Source organism: Cucumis melo, chromosome 12 (genome assembly GCF_025177605.1).
Source record: "Cucumis melo cultivar AY chromosome 12, USDA_Cmelo_AY_1.0, whole genome shotgun sequence".
Classification (NCBI taxonomy): Eukaryota; Viridiplantae; Streptophyta; class Magnoliopsida; order Cucurbitales; family Cucurbitaceae; genus Cucumis; species Cucumis melo.
In genome coordinates, this window is record NC_066868.1 from 26,366,958 (window position 1) to 26,389,435 (window position 22,478).

Genomic DNA, 22,478 nt, shown 5'->3' on the forward strand with positions numbered 1-22,478 from the left:
AATATTCAAAATGAAATTTAAAAATAAAAGATTTTAAAAAATGGCAAAATATTTAAACTATTTATAAAATATAATAAAGTTTTCTATTAAAAATTTTCTATATTTTGTAAATAGTTTCATATTTTATGTTATTTATAATAATGCTTCTTTTGTTATTTAAATAGATTTGCTGGAGATGAAAGTATGAAATGAAGGGACCTTTAATGGCTAAAATCTCCCTAATTTGTTAAAAACTATAGGCATCACTGTTCGACAATTGTCGGGCTTAGCCAATACTTCCATTGATTGCATACTTCGACGATAGCTTCTATAGACCGCCATGCAGCAACAATTTGACTACCACTACGACCAAGTCTAGTGGCCAAAGTTATATGACCAACTACCATCAATTTTAAGTTTTATCAAATTCGACCATATGCAATTCAGCTTTTTTTTACAAAGTAGAAATAATATATATATATATATAAACATCATGATTTCAACTATAATCAAGTTTTGCATGATTTCAACTTCAATTAATACACAAATTAACCATCAAATAACTTCATATTTTTAAGACAATGGCTTTGGCATTGGTTTTTATCAAATTCCTATCAATTTTGTATTGTACATATACTTTGTAATTCGTTTAAGTGTACAAAAATATTTTATAAAAGGCAACTTATTAGATACTAACAAATGCAATATTTATCTTGTATGAGTTAAGGCTAAGGGTATGGCACTTTATACTAAGTGTGCTAATCACTTTAATACGACAGTTTCATTTACATTGTACATTTAATTGTGATTATTCTTCAAACTTACACAAATTTATCATATCCAATGCAAGAAAGAGTCGATCAAAGTATAAATTCGACGAATAGCAAAAGATTGATAGTTCGATTTTTCTTCCCACAGTCATTAAACTAAAAAACGAACACAAACAAAACAAAGAAATATTGTAAAGTTGAAATGCATACTCAAACAAAACTCAGCAAATAATTTGAAGTGAAAAGCATATGTATTATACTGGTCCACTAGCCATGATATGGAAGCAATTATTGGTCTATATCTTTATGCAAACATTCGTTTTTAGTTTTTAAAAAACAATTATTCTTACATGTTTAAAAGGACTTTTCATTGTACTGGTTTTTTCTTTAGGAAACTTTTCATTATATTGTCAAGCAGCATTCTCATCTTTTATCATGATGTCAACAAACTTCTCAATTTTACTACTGTATGGCAAAAGAAAATTTCTCTTTAAATTTGTCCAGATCTAGAACCTTATTGAATTCGAATGGAAAGCATTTGGATACACAGATGAACTCTGTAAACATTAAAATTTTCAAATCGATTCAGTAAGATTTGGCTAAGATACAAATTGCTTTAAGATCAAAACTTCCGAGGCTAGAATTTCTTGACCTAAAAGTTGAACAAACTAGTAAGATAGAATTATCTTACTTGAACGTTTTTGACAAGCGAGTCCAGATATGAATTGCAAAAGGTTCAAGAAGCTTTAACAACCTAATGGAAAGGCTTTATCAGCTAAACTTTAAATAACACACCATCAATCAGAGAAAAAAGACTAAGATACCCCTACTCAACATTGCAAGAAAAGGATAAAACTGGATAAACTATTACACTAAGACTCTAACGTGTAGATCATAGTTTGAATGAAATGCTTTGCCGCTCATCGTAGTTATTAAGTCCAATATCAAATTAGAAACCAGGCAGCTTTAGATTTATAGTAAATACAATATCAAAGGACTAAGTTACAGCCACAAACCCAAACAGAATCAGTAGAACTCTACACTGATTGCCCACTCCAAACCATCAACAGAGCAATAGCCTTGGATATTATAATTGGGGTGGTTTGTATTGAATTTCTAAGGGCTTACACTTTTTTTAACACTTACAAAACCAGAATACAACCTAGCCTTGTCAAGTCAATGGTGTTGTATTCCTGTATAAATTTGGCGGCATTGAGCTTACGGATGGCAATAAGAACTCTGCCATCAAATTTCTGACAATGGGAGATGTGACAAAGTATGTCTACATGGATGCTCTTTTTTATTTATAGGCAAGAGTCAATGTGGAGGCTGAAAACACGAAAATATTTAATTGATAAATATTTCAATTTCTATATTCTATTTTGTTAAAAAAACAAACGACCTTTCTTAATCAAGATTCATTCAAGGTATGCTCTATAGATTGTATAACCAGATCAAGAATAAGTAGAAAAGCAAAAGAACACAAGGGTGGAAGTGGTATTTCTTAGCTTACTTTTCAAAAACAGAAAACCACAAATAAAATAATGATCTAACAGGACCTTACAAAATCCAACTCAATATACAAGTGTTTTAGATTAACATTAGCATATGTTCATGAAATCTTACATGTTTAATGTGAAGACTGGCATTCGACTGTTCTGCTTCTGAAAGTTTCCAACATTATCAGTATGGATATCCTGTCAAGGAAAAATATATTGAGGCCAAATGATTATAACTTATGGTTAATTAATCAAATTAAGCATATTTTAACATCAAAGCTGATATAGACCTGATATGATCTAGCAACTAGCAAGCAAACTTGAAACAAATGAACTCAAGTGACCACTGATATCTGCTGCTTTGTACTCTGCACCTGAAATCTCTAAAAGGAAAAATGCATTGTTGAGCCTTTTTGGTAACCATTTGGTTTTTTATTTTTAGTTTTTGAAAATTAAGTCCACAAACACTAATATCACCTCTAAATGATTAGCAACGTAATCTTCTTATTACCGATGCTTTCAAAAATCAAGTCAGTTTTTTAAACTTTAAAATTTTGTTTTTTGTTTTTTGTTTTTTAATTTGGCTAAGAATTTAACTCTTTTGCCAGAAAAATTTGCAAACCATAGAATAAACTAAAAAAGAAAAGTAGACTTGATTTTCAAAAACAAAAAACTAATGGTTACCAAATGGTCGTGATGGAAGCTTCAAGATATCAGCTTCATTCTATCTCTTAACCAGGGGATCAAGGAGACTAATTAACTTGTCCATCCATAAACGATTCAAACACTTCCGGATCCATAAATATAGTTCAGAATCTTGTTTGTCGTCTTCAGGTAGAATGGAACTGGTTCTGAAGTGCCAGCTTCACAACAAGGTCAAATGAAGGCACTGAAACTTACATCATTTATAATCGATGCCAGCTTCATAACTTAAATTGGCGAGGAAGACGGCCACATTTGCTCTGCTGTCTCAAAATCTCCTTTGCAAAAGCTTGATTACCCGTCAGCAAAAGCCCGTTGAGAACCCGATTGAAAGTGAACTTCCTAGGAATGAATCCTCTATCAATCATCTCAAGCAACAGCTTCCCAGCAACCACTAAATCTTCAGACTTCTTCCTCACAAACATTGCACTAATCAAAATATTATACGTATCCAAATTTGGTAAACTCCCCTGCCCCATCTTCTCAAACATACTCAACCCCTTTTCAACGTCACCAGCATCACAAAAGTATCGAATGGCAACGTTATATGTCTGAACATTTGGTTCACACCCATCAGTTTTCATTCTCTCAATAAACTCCATAGCCCTATCCATATTCCCTGCATGAAACAATCCTCTTATAACCACGTTATAAGTGGTCAAATTCGGCACATAACCCTTCTTTATCATCTCCTCAAACATCAATACTGCATTCTCCACACTATCTTTCTTACACAGAACCTGTATCATAGCATTGTAAGTTGCTGTTGAAGGAAGAATCCCTTCACCAACCATTTCATTGAAAACCTTTCGAGCCCTTTTTATTTCACCCACAACACCAAACCCATGAACCATAGTAGTATAAGTAACAACATCAATTTCAACTTCCCTCTTTTTCATTTGCAAAAAGAATTCCCAAGCTTCCTTAATCTGACCAGCTCTAAAATACCCTTTTAAAAGTATATTGTAAGTAGTAATAGTTGGAGTTAAACCTCTTTCCACCATCTCCTTCAAAACCTCCAACGCTTTGGGTGTACGCTTAATCAAACACCATCCATTTGCAATTATGTTATAACTAACAACGTCAGCCTTAAATTTTCCTCTCAAAACCTTGAACAGATGGTTATAAGCCATTTCTACACGTTTTGACTTACAGAGAATGTCGAGAATGGTGTTAAACGAATGCAGATCCTGAGGACACCCATGCTCCCGCATCGACAAGAAAACCCTGATCGCTCTATCTGGTTTTCCCGCGCCTACGAACCTCTCAGCTATAATTGCGAAGGTTTTTGAACTGGGTCCAATCCGGCGAGCTCGCATTCGAGCTACTAGAGCCCATACGGTCTTGTAGTCACGCATACGACCTGCAATGTCGATGGCGTGGTCGAAGGAAGATGAAGAATGGGCATAAGATGGATGGTACTCAAGGTGTTTGAAGAATTGTAGCGCTTTCGGTCCGTGGAACCATAGGCGTTTGAGAACCTTGTCGACAAGTTCAGGGGTAAATTGAAGTGGTAATCCATGGAGGGATCCCCTCAAGCTTTTGGGGTCGGACTCGAGAACAAGAGTGGCGATATCCGCAGCGGCGGCGGCGGTGTCTAGGGCGGATGTAGATTGGGCAGTGAAGTTGCGATATGAGAGGAAGAAGCTATGTATTGGTGGGCAAAGATGGAGAAAAACAGTCTTCGTCTTCGTCTTGGTTACTCTTCGGTTGATGTTTCTTTGAAACATATCGAAAATAGTGTTCCGTTTGCAGCTGATTGAAACATCTTTTTCCCTCTTCCCCTTGATTTTCCCTCCTATTTTCTCTCTGCCCAAACAAAACAAGTTTAGCCTCTCGAGGGTTTTTCTAAATGGAACAATATTTTTCAATAAATATCAAACTATACACCAAAACAAATCAAAATATTTATAGAAATATAACAAAGCATAGTAATTAGATTGATATTTTGTTACTTTTATCAGAAGGTTTTTTCATTTAAAATAATTTTTTTATTTTTAAAAATGTTTTTATTTAAAGAAAATATGGTATCAAATGGTTCCAGATTAAATTTAACCTAACTGTTAAAAAAATATATGATTTTTGGATCTTTGTGGATGAAATTATCAAATCGAAGAAAAATGTATGTTGTAATTTACTTCTCAATTCTCGCTTAGACCTATTGTCTGCTTATTCTTCTTGTCAATTTTCAATCTTTTTTGTTTTCCTTCTATGTAACTTCTTAGTTTTATTTTCCTTTCAATGACATTCTAGGTTATGGTTTCTTCATTATACATACAACAAACTCCTTTAATTAATTGAGAGCCACGTATAATTATGTGAGTCCTATCTTTCATCTTTCGTGCGTGTCCACAACTGTGATTTGTATCTATCTCAAAAGGAACGAAAAGTACAGTTCTCTATAAGACTGAAAACTAGAGAGCAAATCTAAATAAATGTTGTCAACGAGTGAAAACACTAAGCTTGAGTGACAATTAATGACTACTGTAAAATTAAAATAATATGCACTTGAAGACTATTGCGACTTGGGGTGAGCATGATAGACTGAAAAATCGAGTCGACCAATCAAACCGAAGTCGGTTAGTTGGATTTGGTTTTGAAAAGTTTCAAATTAATAATTAAAAAATATATATTTTTAAGTGTTAAATCAACCCGATCCAACAGAAAACTGACCGACTTTTATACAACAACGTCGAAGTCAGTTTAGTAAAGTGTCAAGCCGGGATCGATTTAATTAAAAAACACGACGGACCAATGATCACCTCAAAGGGGTTTGAAATTTGGGTCAACCGTACAATTATGAAGGAGCTGTCTGTCACAATGGTTGGGCTTTAATTAGAAAGTGGGCTTTTATGTATTTTGGGCCATAAGAGTGAAGAAAGCAAAAAAAAAAAGGGAAGAAAAGAAAAGAAAACACACAAACATGGAAAGAGCCGATACAGAAGAATTTTGAAGTTGTAATTTGTTATTTGATTGATTTAAAAGTTTGGGCGGGCGGGCAGGAGGCGGAGCCTCCGATTGTGGTGGGGCGAAACGAAACAGCAAGGGCGTATGTTAGCAAAGCAACCACCCCCTAATATTTGAAGTTTGAGTTTCAAAACAAAGAAGAGCTCAACAAGGGCGCCATACCATAGATTCAATGACTTCCAAAGATAATTGTAGATACGAGCTTCGTACTGCAATTCGTCAGCTCAGTGATCGTTGTCTTTACTCTGCTTCTAAATGGTTCACTTCTCATAGCCCTAAATTTTCTCTCTCCCTCAGTCTCTGTCTTGATGTTTCCGATCTGTTTTTTGTGCTTAATCTCGCTTCAACTGCTTGAGTTGTGGTTGATGTAATTAATTTTGATATTGGGTAGGGGTTTTGTTGGAGTTTTGGATGTTAGTGCTACATGGGTTATGAGAAAGTAGCGGAAATGGAGGAATTGGTGGTTTTGAATCGTGTATTTGTTTGCTTTGTTGTATGTTGAAATTCAAATTCCGGCCGTTGTAATTGGTCCGTGTTCAAGTCGTGGTTGATGGGATTGATTTTGATATTGGGTGTGGGTTTTTTTAAAGTTTAGATGTTAGTGTTTCATGATTTCTTAGGAAGCAGCGGGAATGAAGGAATTGGTGATTTTGAATCGACTTATACTTTATGTATGTTGAACTTTAAACTGCATCCGTTGTAATTGATCAGGGTCCTAGTTTTGGTATCTCGTTTCTGGACAATGTTCGAGCTATTGTAACAATTAATATTCTCCGTATATTGTTGTATGGCTAAAAGATCTCATTGAAGTTTTGACATGTATTTGGCTTAACAGGGCAGCAGAGCAATTGGTGGGTATCGAGCAAGATCCAGCTAAGTTCACACCTTCAAACACCAGGTTTCAACGTGGAAGTTCAAGTATTCGTCGAAGATTTCATTCAAATGAGGGTAGTTCAACTCCAATTGCTGGCATTTCTTATGTTTCTACGCCAGTGATGGAGGAGGATGAAGTTGTGGATGGTGATTTTTACCTTCTGGCCAAATCATACTTTGATTGTCGTGAATACAAGAGGGCTGCTCATGTTCTTCGAGAGCAAAATGGAAAGAAATCCGTGTTCTTGCGGCTGTATGCTCTTTATCTGGTTCGTTGATCCTTACCATCTATAAATTTTCTTTTTGATTTTAAGTGTTTGTTATATATTGTCATATATTAAACTGACTGGATGGATGAATATAATATAGGCTAAAGGCTAGTTCACTCGGTTGCATGGAATCAGTCTATACATGTTCAGTTGTCATTATATCCACTAAATGTTTAAATTTTGTTATGTTGACCGATTGGCTAGTTTTTTGGTTCAGTTTAGTTGATAATGTTGAAATCAAGTGAAGGAATGTAGAGAATATTTCTTTACCTGAAAGAAGTGTTGGGAATGCCTTGCACATTCTGTTTCTATACATACGTAGGTATAGCTTTTCATAGAAAAATAGTAAAAGAAAGATTTGCTACTTTTTTCTAACATCCACATTCTTTATGCTTAATGATGACTTGGATGAGATCTATCCCAAACATTTTCCTTTCTTGCCATTTTAACCTTTCAAGGTCATATGTTTTCAAGATTTCAAACTGAAAAGACTGTAGTTTGATAGTATAAGGAGGAGTTTCCATGTTACAAGTTAGAATAACAATCATGGTATGTTACAAGTTATAGACAAGGATATTTGAGGTGAAGCTTAACTGTAATGTTGTTGGAATTCTTTGAGTGTGTTCATAAATTCAGATTCTCAATCAGAAATGAAAAGGTCAATAAAATATTCATCTAAGCAATCGAAGTCTAGAATACGGATACATTATATTGGGATATTTAGTTATAAGAGGGCAAGGTGTTACTTTGATTTAAAAAATCATCACATATTTAACCTCTCAATGTCAATTAAGTAATAGTGATCTTTCCCATGTTATTTTGCGTTTGAGCTTCACCTAGATTTTCAGCTTAAACGCATCGCACATAAATAGATTGTTACTTGTGAGTGTTCTGATCTCTTTACCAAATACCATGGTCCTTGGTGAGGTTCAATGTTCCTCTTTGGGATTTTATTTGGAGAAGAGACATTCTAAACCTGTCATTGACTCATTCAACGTGTTCTTATTGTTTCATTGTCCATGATTGTTAATATAAATATAGAATCATCAAGGAAAATGATACATGAAAAATGAAAAAACTAAATGAAAATTTGAAGATTGTAGGTGGGAAAGATAACTTATGTTAGATATGCTTTCTACACGAACTGTTTGTGTACAATAATTACTAATACTGATTTTTTCTTTTTGTTCAGTCTAGTGGCTCAATTTATGTATTTGATGATAAAATGAAGGCCAATTAGAAACACATTTAGAAATTTCTTCGGAACCTTTTCTTTTAAAAATGAAAAGCAGTAAATTTCAAGGAATTAACTTGAAATTGAGAGTACTCCCTTAACTTGCCTTCAGTTTTTATTTTTATCATTATAGGTATTGATGGCTTTCGTCTGAATCACATTAAAAGAAATCATCTTTTTGGAAAAACGAGGTGAGGGGAGACTGATGAAATTCTTTTATGTATTTAAGTACTGCTATTCGTTATGGCAGATAAAGTTCAATGCTCATCTTCTATTTTATGATGAATCTTTTGACGTTGCTTGCTTCAATGTTCTATATATGCACATCTATGTATTTTTTTTCTTTTTTCTTTTTTTTCCTTCACTTTGTGGTTCTCTTTTTCGTCAACTTAAAATCCCCGTGCCCAAGCTGAAAACTCACATCTTGCTTCTTGTAGGCTGGTGAAAAGCGGAAAGAAGAAGAGGTAGTAGAACTTGAAGGATCATTGGGTAAAAGCGATGCTGTAAATCAAGAGCTGGTTTCACTGGAAAGGGAATTATCAACCCTTAGAAAAAATGGCATGATTGACCCCTTTGGACTGTACTTGTATGGACTCGTACTCAAACAAAAAGGCAGTGAAAATCTTGCTCGTACAGCTCTTGTGGAGTCGGTGAACAGCTATCCTTGGAACTGGAGTGCGTGGTCGGAGCTGCAATCCTTATGCACTACAATTGACATATTGAACAGCCTTAATCTCAATAACCATTGGATGAAGGACTTTTTTCTTGCCAGTGCTTACCAAGAACTTAGGATGCATAATGAATCCTTGGTTAAATATGAGAACTTACAAGGTACTTTTAGTTTTAGTAATTACATACAAGCTCAAATTGCAAAAGCCCAATATAGTTTGAGAGAGTTTGATCAAGTTGAAGCAATATTTGAAGAACTTCTTAGGAATGATCCATATCGGGTGGAAGACATGGATATGTACTCAAATGTGCTCTATGCAAAGGAATGCTTCTCTGCATTGAGCTATCTTGCTCATAGAGTTTTCATGACAGATAAGTATAGACCTGAATCTTGCTGCATTATTGGAAATTACTACAGTTTGAAGGGGCAGCACGAAAAGTCAGTTGTGTATTTCAGAAGGGCACTCAAATTAAACAAAAATTATTTATCTGCTTGGACTCTGATGGGACATGAATTTGTGGAGATGAAGAACATTCCTGCTGCCATTGATGCCTATCGACGGGCTGTAGATATAAACTCATGTGATTATCGAGCTTGGTATGGATTAGGGCAAGCTTATGAAATGATGGGCATGCCTTTTTATGCTCTCCATTACTTCAAGAAATCTGTATTTTTGCAGCCAAACGATTCCAGATTGTGGATTGCCATGGCTCAGTGTTACGAGAGCGAACAGCTACGCATGCTGGAGGATGCAATCAAGTGTTACAGAAGAGCTGCAAATTGTAACGATAGAGAAGCAATTGCTCTGCACCAATTGGCTAAACTGCATTCCGAATTGGGACAGTCTGAAGAGGCAGCATTCTATTACAAAAAAGATCTAGAAAGAATGGAAGCTGAAGAGAGGGAAGGACCAAATATGGTTGAAGCTCTGCTTTTTCTTGCTACATACTATAAAGCACAAAAGAAATTCGATGAAGCAGAAATATATTGTACACGGCTTCTGGATTACACTGGTCCAGTGAGTATTATTGGTTTTGCGTGTTTGACGGTTAAACTCTTTCTTGGACAACTTGTAATTCGAGTCTCACTCAACAACCATTATCTTTTTTGCAGGAGAAGGAAACGGCTAAGAATTTACTGAGGGGAATGAGAATAGCACAGTCTAGCTTTCCATCAATGGATGTTGAGCTCTTCCCTCCCTAAATTTTCTTCATTGCAACTTCTGATTTTCTAACATCTTTTTCCAATATTTGGAAACAAATACAGGTCGGTCCATATCAAAAAAATATATACTGCGACGTGTTTGGCCTAGCGATCTTCATTTTTTTGAAGTTCCAGCATCAAGGTTTGGTGTCTTCAACTATTCAATGTTTTATTCAATTGTATTGCTCTTACTCTCTCGCTCACTCCACCTTAGGTTGGCTGTGCATTCTGAAGTGCTCAGTAGAAAGAGCATTTCTTGCCTTTGTGCTATCAGTTTTCTGTTGTATCATTGTCTATTAATTTCTGTAGTCTGAATTTAGAAACCGTTCTAATTATTTGAAACATCAATTTTTTGTTCTCATTTCAATGTGCAATAGAAGTAGCGCAATTTATGCACATTGAGGTAAAATGGTGCCATAGGTAACGTTAGGAATCAGTTCTCTAATCACGTTTCTGGTCCCTTTTCCCCCTCTTCGTATATTCAATAATTGTAGATTTGCAATTGAATTATTGATTTTTTTGGAATGGTAACAAGTAGATCTCATGCTCTAAATTTTGAGTTACACTATCATTTGATAGATTAAACGTGATGGACCTTAATTGTAAACATAGTTGAATTATTATTTTCTTATTATGTTTACCTAAGTATTTTACATACGCAATTTGATTGCTATTGAGATTGTTTACCTATTTTTCTTATTATAATTGTTTAGGGTTTTCATAAGGATAACAAGAGCCGTTACAGATTCACAATTATTCAATTGTGGATTAATTTTGTTTTGAGTTCGATATTCCATTACAATTATAGAATCAACATGTAATTAAATGAGACAGACTTTCCAAATTACCATAGAAAATTAACATATATTCTTGCAAATTTATATACAATAGTGTAACCACATCCTTATGTTAAGATACGTTCGATATAAAATATCAACAATAACAAAACAAATCAAATGATAATGCAATGAGAATGTTTTAATCTTGTCCCATGCAATTTGGAATTATGAGTGAATATTGATAGATCAAACAGAATATAAGCTTCCACACAACTTGAAAAGTGGGTTAATCGAGATCATTATGAACCAACGAACCATCCATCTTTATCAAAAACCATAGTCTAGAGAATTGAGTATTAGACTATGTTGATCTAGAGATTCTGGTTCATCAAATTTCATTTAATTGATAACTGATTAATAAAAATGCTTAAAAACATTCAAAAGTCAATCTATACAAATTCTAAATATTCAACGCACAAAGTTCCACAAATTTATCACAACAATATTCTCCCAAGTCCAAAAATCTAAAGCTCCATTTCACAGTTATAACATAGAGCATAGAATCAGTCGATGTGCAAAGATCAAAGTAAGAATTTCATGATAACTGAAATTAAATTTTGGTTCAGAATGGTTTATTTTATCGATCCATCGTTTTCAAACTTTCTCAAACGAACAATAAAAGCAAACGTAAAAGCAGCATAGTTTTAACTTTTACAGCCACCAATCCACCAACAATTCAAATTCAAATCTACATCCAATCTAATGTGTAATTCATTCATAGCCTTCTTAGTTTCGACTTGGGTCAGTGAAGAAGTTGTTGATCGATGGCATAATTTCTGGGGACTTGTTGCGTACAAACTTCCTCAGGAAATGTTCAGAATACTTCTCTCCCTCAGCAAAGTTATCCAACACTCCAGCAGCCCTATTCTCCTTGCTCACTCTGATTCTCAAATGATTAAAAGAAACGATGTACTAATCAGTTTACAAAACTCTTATTTAAGGAAACAAAACATACCCCATTTCAATGGAGGCAATTTATCCCTTTTGACAAGGGCATACAGAGATACAAGCCCTCACAGATTAAGATGAATAAGAAGTACGGGGGAAAACCAATCACTACAGTCTTTTTGATAACCATTTGATTTTTGGCTTTTGGTTTTTGAAAATTAAGTATACTTCAAATTATTAATTTATTTTTGAAAATAGGAAAAATTAAAGGTGAAGGAGATGTTTATAAGTTTAATTTTCAGAAACTAAAACCTATAAACCAATTGGTTACCAAAAAGGTTTTGTCAAATTCAACAAGCAGATGTTGGTAATTAAAGTTTTCGTTTGTTTGGGATTTGAAACTAATTTCATAACAATTTTCACCTTGACATATATTCTTGGCCAGGTCTACTGACTATGTTAGCAAAAAACTACAAAAAGAAAACCCTAAGATTCTTTGCAGTTACTATCCCACAGCAATCAACAATTTGACTGATTAAATCCATTAATTTAAGCACCAGTTTATACATTAGTTAGCATGCATCATTTATCTATACTCATCCTATTGGAACTAATCACAGGGATAGCAAAGGGTCAAAGGTAGGTTTATGTTCAAAACTTACTATTACTCATCCTCAAATCTGGTATCATAATATATTTATACCACGAGAATATGCAGATTAAACCACACAAAAAGAAAAAGAAAAAAAAAATCGAACTTAAAAACACAAATGAAAAGTTAAAGTTTAGAGAAAACAGGGAGAGACCTGACTTCAGGATTGATGCAGATGTTACGGATTAACTGAAATCCGCAGATTCCGACAGCCACTCCTACCGCCGCGAAAAGAGGGTAAACCTAAAAAAGGAATTGATCGAGGTGATTAAACGGCACGGAAACGGAGATCAATCAATAACAATACAGAACCGGAGAAAAATTAGAGGACAGATCTGAATGATTATGGATTACCTCAGGCCTCAGCCATCGACTAAGGGTGGAGGAAGGAGCCATTGATGAATACCGGCGGAGGAAGCGGATCGAAGAGGCTGAAACGCGGCTGAATCGGAGAGCTTGTGGGGGTGAAGAAGATGAGAATTTCGGGATTATATATATTTTTTTATAATTTTTCTATTTGCCCAATAAAATTATGCATGCGGCTTTTTACTGCCCATTCAGCCAATTATTAGCAGACAAGTGGACAAATGTTTGAGTTGCGGCCACGGAATCGTAGGGTACCTTCTTGTGTTCATTTGAAGTTAGTAACTTTCTTGTGATGATATATATACATATATAATGTAGATGATTTAATTAGATATATATATATATATATATTTTGTTGGCTCCTAATTTGATTAAACTGGTATTTTAACCTTATTAGGTGCCACTTTTCGCACAAAGAGGTTGAAGCAATATTCACCTGAAAATAAAGATCTTTGGACTAAAGTAATCAGTCCAATTTTGACTATTTTCTTATGTGACATGAATAACTAGGACATCATAGACCACTTTACATAGAATACGAAGCTATATATATAGCTCTTAAATGTAGCAATTTAGGGAGATTCACAATTTGCATGTGTTTATTGGAGAGGTACCATCAATGCATTTGTTGAAGTGGATTGAAGAATTCCATGCGATGTTAGATGACAAAAGAATGAAGATTGGAGCTATATATTGGCTCCATTTAGTACTACAATGTGCTTACCATTGAACATGACCACAATACTAGAAGGGATTCAAATGCTGCCAACAACAAATCACCTTATACATTAATCATTGAGTTAGATAGTGTGGAATCAATTCACCTATTAAATGTTGAATACAAAAAAAATCTTTCTTAATTCAACGCCTCATATAAATAGACTATATAATGAAGTGGTGAACATTTAGTTTCATTGATGAATTGGGTACCAAACTTCAATTTTTTTAATCCAATGTCCAATTTCTGGTAAGGGAAAATGCTAGCAGTCATTAAAGAGAAAATTTATGAACACTCTAGAGAAATCCTTAATATTTCTTCCTATAATTTATTCTTACATGAACTTTAATTTATTGTATCACTCATAATATTCAATTTTTTCACAATCAATAAATAACATTTTTCATCTTCAAACTCTTAAAACCAGAACAAGAGGCAAATATACATGATATAAAATATAAAGCCACTAGTACAAAGATACAAGTATCCATCATTTGACACTTATCACAAAAGGTACACTTTTCCCTAGGCAAAATACTATGGGCAAAACTTGTATCTCACGTTCTGGGTGCCTTTAACCATCAAGAGCCACATAAGCCCACTGCACGTTTAAAAAAAAGATAATTATAATGGATAGCAATTTTTAGAATAATTATTAAGTATGTAGCAATATTTTAAAAAATTTGCAAATATAGCAAGATCTATCGGTGATAGGCTTCTATCGTTGATAGACTCTTATGGTTTATCAGTGATAGACCAACATTTGCTACATGTTCTATCAGTGATAGACTCCTATCATTGATAGATTTTGACAGTTTTTGCTATATTTGCAATTTTTTTAAAATGTTGCTATGTACTTAATTATTTTGAATATAATTGTTACATTTGCAACTATCCCAAAAAAATTGCTTAAAGACTTTTATAATAGAAATAACAATTTATTCATTCGTTTGTAACAATTTAACCGCAAAATTTTATGAAGTACTATTAGTTCATATTTTAGAAATTAGTTTTGAGTTTTGATGAGAGTTCTTACACAGATAAATCAATAAACTAATTAGCGATTCAATATTGTTACATAAATATATCTATTACAACAACTAAAATGCTACGTATGGACCAAATAGTTAGTTTTGTAAAAGTTAAGTACCAAACGTGTTTTTTTATCCAAAAAAAACACCCTAGGAGACATTATTGAGACATTATTATAAAGAACGAAGGGAGGAAATATGGAAATGTAACATACTACCGTACTATTAAATTTTTCTCTTCCCGCAATTCTCATTAATGCAACAAAATCCATAAGAACAGAGATGATCATAAGCAATTGGCAATAAACTTCGGTGCAGTTTAGTTTCGGAACCTACCAAATATGAGCTTGTTTGACCTAAGCTTTACGAGCACGGTCACGCCAAGAACCTTGTTGTTTTGCAATTATCTATAATGAGTTCCAAAAGATAAGTGGATATCATATTCCCATTTGAAAGTCGTCAAATAAAGAGGGAGAAAAGAAGCAGAAATACCTTCTCACTCAATAGATTTGCTGCCATACCACTATCACACGATTCCTTCACCCTTTCATTCTCGGCCTCGACCTTGACCTCATCATCGGTTGTACTTAATAATTGACCCACTGGTGCTCCAAACATGGCCTCGTCATGTGCAGCTTTGATTTGCTCCTCTTTCCTAGCCTAAAATAACAATTAAAGTAATTGCAGCTATAATATAAGAGACAGTCAAACAAGTTAAGAGTGGTAGCAGCAATAAGGCACAACCTCAATTGCAGAAAATCGAAAGCTTTGTCCAATATGCTTTACTAATGTTGCATCATCTTCTGCAGCTGTAGGTAGCATCATGACAGCCATATAAGGATATACAATTTACTCAATAATGATAACAATCCCCATCCTAGGTCATTAACAACCAAATTACTAGAGAAGAAAAATCAATTTACGACATTTGAAATACAAAATTACCACTTAACAAGGTGCTAATTTTGGTGGCACACCAAACCATGCTTGGAAACGTTTTAAGGCAAAAAGTTCTCAAGTGGGCCTTGTGATTGTTTGGTAGATATTCCCGTGAAGGTTGATAAACATACTATGCTAGATAAGAGTCAAAGGCAAAGATATGTTTGCATTATTCTGAGTGAGATGGTTGCATAGAGGTGGTTCGATGAAACTGTTTCTAGGTGCACAAAATAGCTTTGGTAAAAGACATTTTGAAGGATAAATGATCATCGGGACTATTTTATGGGTCTCATCAATACCAAGTTAGAAAGCAACAAAGAAATATTAAAGGGTGCTTGAAGTTAAAGAAAGGATAATATATAATAACAGACAATTACAACAAATGGTGAGTACGTGGGTATAAAGATCGTTACTTTTAGAAAGCAATGCGAGTTTCGGTTCACAAATCAACTATTGGTTCAAATAAGAAATTAGAAGACTAATTGCTAAAATTTATACCTTCAATTTCTTCATCATCAAGCGGAGCATCCTTGTCAAACTCAAACCTTTCCCAACCAGGACCTGTGCCTTTTGTATCATCCATTCTGGCTGCATTTTGAATATGAAGAGCCAGATTCAATAGTTATCAAATGTCTATATTTGTTTGTGTGCTAAAGTCCCCATTACAATTGGAGAAAAGGGAGAACTTGAAAATGGAAGTCAGAATCCATTCTTGAGTAATCTCCACTCATACTGTAAATAGCTTCAGGTCAATTTGGATCAATGATTTGTTCACTAAGATTTCTTAGATAAAGAACATGTAGCTCCGTGTCAGGACCTCAGAGAGAGCACCTCATCGTCCAAAGTCCGTGTGATACATTGTAGAAACAAAATATTAAGTATCAATTGACAAGTTACCAGTTTCAGCAAGTTGTAGTTTCATCTTCGCTTTGACTCTTTCCGCGGGAGACTGGTGACAGGCAAAAGAAAGAAATCAGTTTCCAACTAAAAGAATAGCATGGTAAAATTCTGCTGAGAGATGACAAAGATGGGGAAGTAAAGGCAATAATATCACGGTTCAGGTCAATTCACCATTAAGGAAGCCAGTACCACAGACTTGTCAAGGAGAGTTACTAGAGGTAAATAAATTCCTTGTTTTTATGCGATACAACGAATAGAATACCATCATCTGGAAACCAAACTTTTATAGCACAAATTAACTTCAAATAACAATTGCAAATTATGCACTCAAATCAGCCTATTTTGTAAACCACTCTCTCACGTCTTAACAACAGTCTCAGACATCTTTGCAAATCATGTCTTCTATCAATTAATTTTAAAGAATTTGGTATATGCAACATACCTATAAAAAAAACTACAGGTACCAATTTAGTTCATTTAACATAAGAGGTCGGATTTTCCAACTGATATGGTGGTCTGAAACTACTGTTAGAAGATAGCATATCATAATTTGTAAACTAAAAAACCAACATGGTGCCATTGGTAATTTTCAGACTTTAACAGTGAAGGGTAAGATTAGTATGTCTAACACCTACTTAACAATTCAAATGCAAGTTTTCAGATTTAAATAAGACTCTACAATTGTTCCCCAAACAAAGCATCTGCGTAAGAATACCTACATTTCCATTCGAAACTGCGTGTGTTCAACAACCCAAGTTTACACTAGCGTTATAACAATCAAAGGCACGGCAAGCCGCAAGATGCAAAATTGGTGACAGAAACCATTATGGGTACCTTGTAGTTATAGGATTTTTTCTAAAGCAAACATCTATGAGTGTCGGATTTAACTTATGCCCACCCCACTAATCTCGCAGGTCAACTCGACTACCTTAAAGATTACAATATTTGCATAACTCCTAGGATATGAAATTTTAGGTAGGTGGTCAATGTGAATATAAAAGTGTTCTATCGGACTATTGGTTGCTTATACACCAAAAAATAGTATGAAAATTCAATGGTGGGGAAACTTCCAAACAGTAAAATGGTGAAGAAACAAACGATAGACTGACGAGAATCAGCACTTTGATCAAAAGATATACATAATCAACAACAGAAATATGCATAGAAACTGATTTAATTGCGAAAAAAATGAAATATCCAATTCAAATCCTAGGAAGTATGAAGCATACCATCATGTCATATCCTTCAATCAATCTTGAATAGTCAACACCTTCGGTCTTCTGTCTTTCAACTTTACGGTCCTTTTGTTTTCCCCCTCCGTTACTTCCATCGTCGTCCGACCTCTTCCTCTCTGCCGACAAGCTTCTACTCCGTCGACGCCGCCGGTCTCTATCTGGATCACTCCTAGACCTACTTCTCCTCCTCCTACTCCTCTCTCTATCCCTATCCCTATACTTATCCCCATACCTATCTCGACTCCTACTTCGCCGCCTCGAATGTTTCTCCCTATCTCTACTCGAACTCCGCCTCCTCGAGTGCGAATGTCTCTCCCTCTCTTTACTCAAAGACCTTCGTCTAGGGCTCGATTTCCGTCTATCTCTCTCCAAATCCCTAGGGCGCCTCTCTTGTCTATCGGGGGAGCTTGGTTTCTTCTTCTTGAGCTTGTTCTGAATGGCCTCGAGCTGAGCTTGTTTTTCGAACTCGGAGGGCTTGGAAGGGCTTGAGGCTTTAACAAAAGAGCTGAGAAAGGAAGACGACGACGGCAGTGCGGAGCCCTTGGACGCGGAGACCACGTCACTGTTGGAGTCGGAGGCGGCAAAACCGAGACCTCGTTTGAACCTTGCTGCTCCTTCTCCTTTGCGAGTGAGCTCATCGTAATACGCCGCTGCTTTCGATTCCTCCATTTCAGCTCCAAATTTGGTTGGATGCTTGAAGATGTGAAACCGATAGAGATTTGAGAGCAGTTATCTGTGTGAATCAGAGTGAAAAACGGTCGACGGTAGTGATCGGAAACTGTTAAGTCGTTGCTCCATTTCCGACGAAGTTGAAGTACTTAAACTGTTTCCACTCCATCGCGCATTCGAATTTGTCGGAATTGGATCGTGCAATTGACGATTGCAAAGCCACGAGGAGATCTTTAAAAATGATATATATATAACAAATTAAAAAATATCTTATAATTAAAATTTAACATAATTGTATAAATCAAATTAATTATATAAGCTTAAGAATTCAAATTTTCATCGAGATAATATTAGAGCATTTTTGAAATATCATATTATAATATATATTAAAAAAGGCTTTACTTTAACTAAATTTTAGTCCACATTGTAACTTGAGGTTAAGATTTCAATTCTTACCTTTTGTAACTATTTTCACAAAATAAATTTTATCCAAGAAATTAATAATTTTTTCCTCAAATATCAACTTTCTTAATAAATTTCAATAACCTTTTTTGAAAAAATATATAATTTTTTTAGAAAAATACCTTACTAAGACAAAATCGATAATCTAAATTTTCACATGTTCCAAAAAAAAGGTATTTTTTTTATATACTATTTTTAAATTCACATATTTACATTACAAAAAAATCATGTGGAAATTGTCATCTCTATTGCTACAAATGTAGCAAATGTTATTGAAACATCACTAAAACATCGATATATTAATATTTTTTAATGTATTTATTATATAACGTCTAGTGCACTCTATATAAAATTTCTGGTCTGCCACTCGATTGTTGCTATTGAAAATTTAAAGGTGGACTTATAACTTAAGGATGATTTTGTAATCTACCCGAAACCATGAGTTATTAATCAATTATTTGAATTAATAAAAAATAAAATGGGGCAAAATTTAGTTAGATTGGGTTGCATGTCTTCCTCTTTTATCAATTACAAAAATTTAATGTAAAAAATGCCAAAATGTTAAAAACAGAACCCCAATCTATAAGAACATTCGCCTAACTAATCAAATCATATCATATACTCTTGTTAAGAGAAAATTTGAATCCTGATATCAAGAGATTAAGGTTCGAATCTCACAGCGTTATCATTCTCGAGATAAAATGTGAGCGCTTCATTGAGCAAATCTTCTATTTGCTGTTCTTATTGGCTCTCTAATGTGATACATTTCTAGTGGCCAAAAAGATCTTGTATACTATTGTTTTTACGAAGATTAGGGTCAGTTTCAAAATAATTTCCCCTTGCAAATCATAGCTCAAACTCAAAGAACGTTGCTCAAAAACATTCCAGTTGCTCCTACAAATGCTTGCTACTATTTCAGCTAAGTTTGACAAAGGAAAATCTAAGTTTGTTTGGCATGGCGAGTGACAAAAATATGAGTCAGTCTAGTGTTGGTTTGTGCATGTTTACGAATTAGTGTAACTCATCAAATTGACATAGCATATCAAACGTGACTCGAGTTCAAGTACATATTTAATCTATAACTCAAAAGTGTTCCTTAAGAGGGGAACGACCATCATCCTCGAATAGGGTACTAATCTTCTATCTTATACATTGCAAGACGCAACACATGGAGAAAAAAAAAGATCAAATGATAAACAACAAACGTATGGAATAAGAAAAAACTACATCAGAAGGCACATAAGGCAATTCCCATTAGAATAGTTGAAATGATCTGCAGTAAATTGCTGACCTTGTATGAATAATGCCCTTAATACCATAACCAAATTATGCTAGATATCCAAAAAGAAAGTCTCCTGCTCTTCCCATGAAAGATAAGGTATAAAGTGAAGCATTGAAATCAATTTAGAACCTGATCATACAAAATTTGTAGGAAAAAAAAAAAGTTTAACTGCAGATGTTCCGTGGCTCAAAAATCCAAACTATGTAGCCTCTTCATTTGAATTTTCGTTGTTGATTTTCTGCACAAAAATAAGCCATGACCCTTTTAGCCCTTCAAGAGGTATCATGATGCAAACATTATGCAAAACTTTGAATCTTGAATATGCTTAAGTACCAATGACGTATCTAATAAACATTATTAGAGAATGATGAGTTAAGCCAGATGAATGATAGCAAAACTGAAAGTCCATGAAACCAGATAGTCAAGAGGCATGCATTGCTTAAGCTTTTCCTATAGAGGAATACAATAAGTTCTTATCTTATCACCAGAAATCCTCAAATAAGTAGCACAAAGTCCAGATTAAGGTAACCATAAAATTCGAGCAAGTCAATGGTTGCCCTAATCTTTGAAAAGTATTGTCAAGCATGTAGATTTAGTTACCACAAACTACAAGTTATTATCCCAAAGTACCAGTTTACTAATTCCCCGTACGAAATGATTAGAATCACACTGAATATTAATTCATCTTCACCATATATTAACTTTCTTTTTTTAATTTTTCAGAAAAGAAAGGGGAAACCCCAATGCATCAAAAGGTAAACAAAGAGATTCCCAATTGGAAACTAAATAAGAAAGACTCAAATGATTAAAAGGTTGCTTAGATTTGCACCAATACAACGGAACGCACTAGAAAGAGTAAAATCCACCATATATTAACTCTCACTAAACAAAAACTCAATTCTGCAATTTATACTACACAAATTCAGTCCTAAAACAGAAGAGGATTGTTAAAATATAGATATAATTGAATTTATTGTAATTTATCAGTTTAAGCTTTTGAGTTAAAAGAGTGGTTCGTGCAACATCATTTCCTCTCCGATTAACATCCACTTTATTTTCAAACTCACAAGGCTAGGGAGTGTAAGGTATAGATATAACTAAATTTACAGGAACCCACCCACTTAAGCTTTGGATTCGATGTTGATATAACAAAGATCATTTCCCTCGTTCAAGTATTGAGATTATGCAGATTAGCTGCTTCCAACAAATGATGAGAACAAAATATTCAGAACCTAACAACTTCACCATAATCGTCAATACTCACTTCACTAAGTTCCCCACATCATCTACTAATTCCAATAATTGATTTGGACCAATCACGAAGTTTTGGCTCAACCCCAAATTCCAATATCGAAATTCAATCCGAATTACTAAAAAACGCGATAAATTGGCTATGAACTATAAACTAAACAACACTGATAAAAGAAAGAACGCAATTATGAACAATAAGCTATACGCAGGGGCTTCGATCAAAAAATACATAAAACGAAGTAGAGAAATATTACGGATTGAGCTTTGTGCCAAGACAATCCTCTGTAGACGTTGACTGAGAAAGTAGCAGTGAGATAAATGGTGGCGACACCGAGACCGGCAGTAAAGGCCTTGAACGCCCAATCGCCCGCTTTACTCGCTGCTCCCATTTCACCAAGACTTCGACGTTTCTCCGTTCACCCCCGTTGGAATTTTCAGCCGAGCTTTGATCGTCGCCGACCTCACCGCTCCCGAGAAGAACTGAGCTGTGCGACCTTGATTTGCATAGAAATGGAAATGGAAATGGCAAGAACCCTTACGGCGACGTCGTTTTGATTCTCAAACGAAGGGTTCTATTTAGTCTTCTTTTTCAGGACAACAATAAACATAAATGTGGAGGAGAAAAAGAAAACAATATTGTTAAAAAGAATTAGGTTAAAAATCACTTTAAACTTTCGCGAAAATAATAATTTAGTTCAAAAACGTCGGAAATGATAAAGTTTTAACTTTATAGCAATTTAGTTCTTCAACTCTATTATTTAACAATTTAGTTTTAATACTCTAAAATTTGGAAGTATAATGAGATTCATTATATCAAATAAACAAAAAAACTATTTAGAGATGGAGTAATTCATAAAATATAAAGTCTACATCATAAAATAATAAAAATTGACATCAAAATTTGACGATTATTTTTTAATCAGAGACTAATTCGTTATAAATTTTAAAGTATAATAACCAAATTGTTACGTACACGCGGTAGACTAAATCGATTCAAAATTAAAAGTATAAAGATTAATTGCCAAAATTGTTACTTTTAGAGAAATTTAAGGACAAAAAGTCTTTTTTTAATGAAAAAAT

The 22,478-nt window shown here is 34.3% G+C and overlaps 4 protein-coding genes and 1 long non-coding RNA gene across 9 annotated transcripts; 1 reads left to right on the plus strand and 4 right to left on the minus strand.

Moving 5' to 3' along the window:
* Positions 1-1,353: 1,353 nt before the first annotated feature.
* On the minus strand, positions 1,354-4,803 carry LOC103483223 (pentatricopeptide repeat-containing protein At1g74900, mitochondrial). 4 transcript variants are annotated; one of them, XM_008439751.3, is made up of 4 exons: positions 2,933-4,803; positions 2,539-2,622; positions 2,376-2,446; positions 1,697-2,078 (listed from the first exon to the last, which is right to left on the minus strand). In XM_008439751.3, the coding sequence occupies exon 1, from the start codon at positions 4,678-4,680 to the stop codon at positions 3,172-3,174; it is 1,509 nt and encodes a 502-aa protein (XP_008437973.1). In that variant the 5' UTR covers positions 4,681-4,803; the 3' UTR covers positions 1,697-2,078; positions 2,376-2,446; positions 2,539-2,622; positions 2,933-3,171. The 4 variants fall into 4 exon arrangements, with proteins under 4 accessions (XP_050936132.1, XP_008437973.1, XP_008437964.1 ...); XM_008439742.3 differs by having other exon boundaries at positions 2,539-2,631; XM_051080175.1 differs by lacking the exon at positions 1,697-2,078 and adding an exon at positions 1,354-1,503 and having other exon boundaries at positions 2,539-4,803.
* Positions 4,804-5,859: 1,056 nt separating this feature from the next.
* Positions 5,860-10,575, plus strand: LOC103483216 (anaphase-promoting complex subunit 8). 2 transcript variants are annotated; one of them, XM_008439729.3, is made up of 4 exons: positions 5,860-6,175; positions 6,753-7,059; positions 8,731-9,981; positions 10,077-10,575. In XM_008439729.3, exons 1-4 carry the CDS (start codon positions 6,090-6,092, stop codon positions 10,164-10,166), a joined length of 1,734 nt encoding a protein of 577 aa, XP_008437951.1. In that variant the 5' UTR covers positions 5,860-6,089; the 3' UTR covers positions 10,167-10,575. The 2 variants fall into 2 exon arrangements, with proteins under 2 accessions (XP_008437951.1, XP_050936133.1); XM_051080176.1 differs by lacking the exon at positions 10,077-10,575 and having other exon boundaries at positions 5,921-6,175; positions 8,731-9,560; positions 9,643-9,979.
* A 943-nt stretch (positions 10,576-11,518) lies between these two features.
* Positions 11,519-14,225, minus strand: LOC103483212 (uncharacterized). The gene is made up of 3 exons (XM_008439716.3): positions 12,900-14,225; positions 12,700-12,788; positions 11,519-11,885 (listed from the first exon to the last, which is right to left on the minus strand). Exons 1-3 carry the CDS (start codon positions 12,939-12,941, stop codon positions 11,732-11,734), a joined length of 285 nt encoding a protein of 94 aa, XP_008437938.1. The 5' UTR covers positions 12,942-14,225; the 3' UTR covers positions 11,519-11,731.
* Positions 14,061-18,634, minus strand: LOC103483188 (uncharacterized). Its single transcript, XM_008439686.3, has 7 exons — positions 17,729-18,634; positions 16,497-16,548; positions 16,098-16,187; positions 15,405-15,469; positions 15,153-15,320; positions 14,997-15,067; positions 14,061-14,230 (listed from the first exon to the last, which is right to left on the minus strand). Exons 1-6 carry the CDS (start codon positions 18,401-18,403, stop codon positions 15,017-15,019), a joined length of 1,101 nt encoding a protein of 366 aa, XP_008437908.1. The 5' UTR covers positions 18,404-18,634; the 3' UTR covers positions 14,061-14,230; positions 14,997-15,016.
* A 1,455-nt stretch (positions 18,635-20,089) lies between these two features.
* Positions 20,090-22,052, minus strand: LOC103483182 (uncharacterized). Its single transcript, XR_536544.3, has 2 exons — positions 21,653-22,052; positions 20,090-20,385 (listed from the first exon to the last, which is right to left on the minus strand). It is a non-coding gene; the product is annotated as an uncharacterized LOC103483182 (long non-coding RNA).
* Positions 22,053-22,478: the final 426 nt, after the last annotated feature.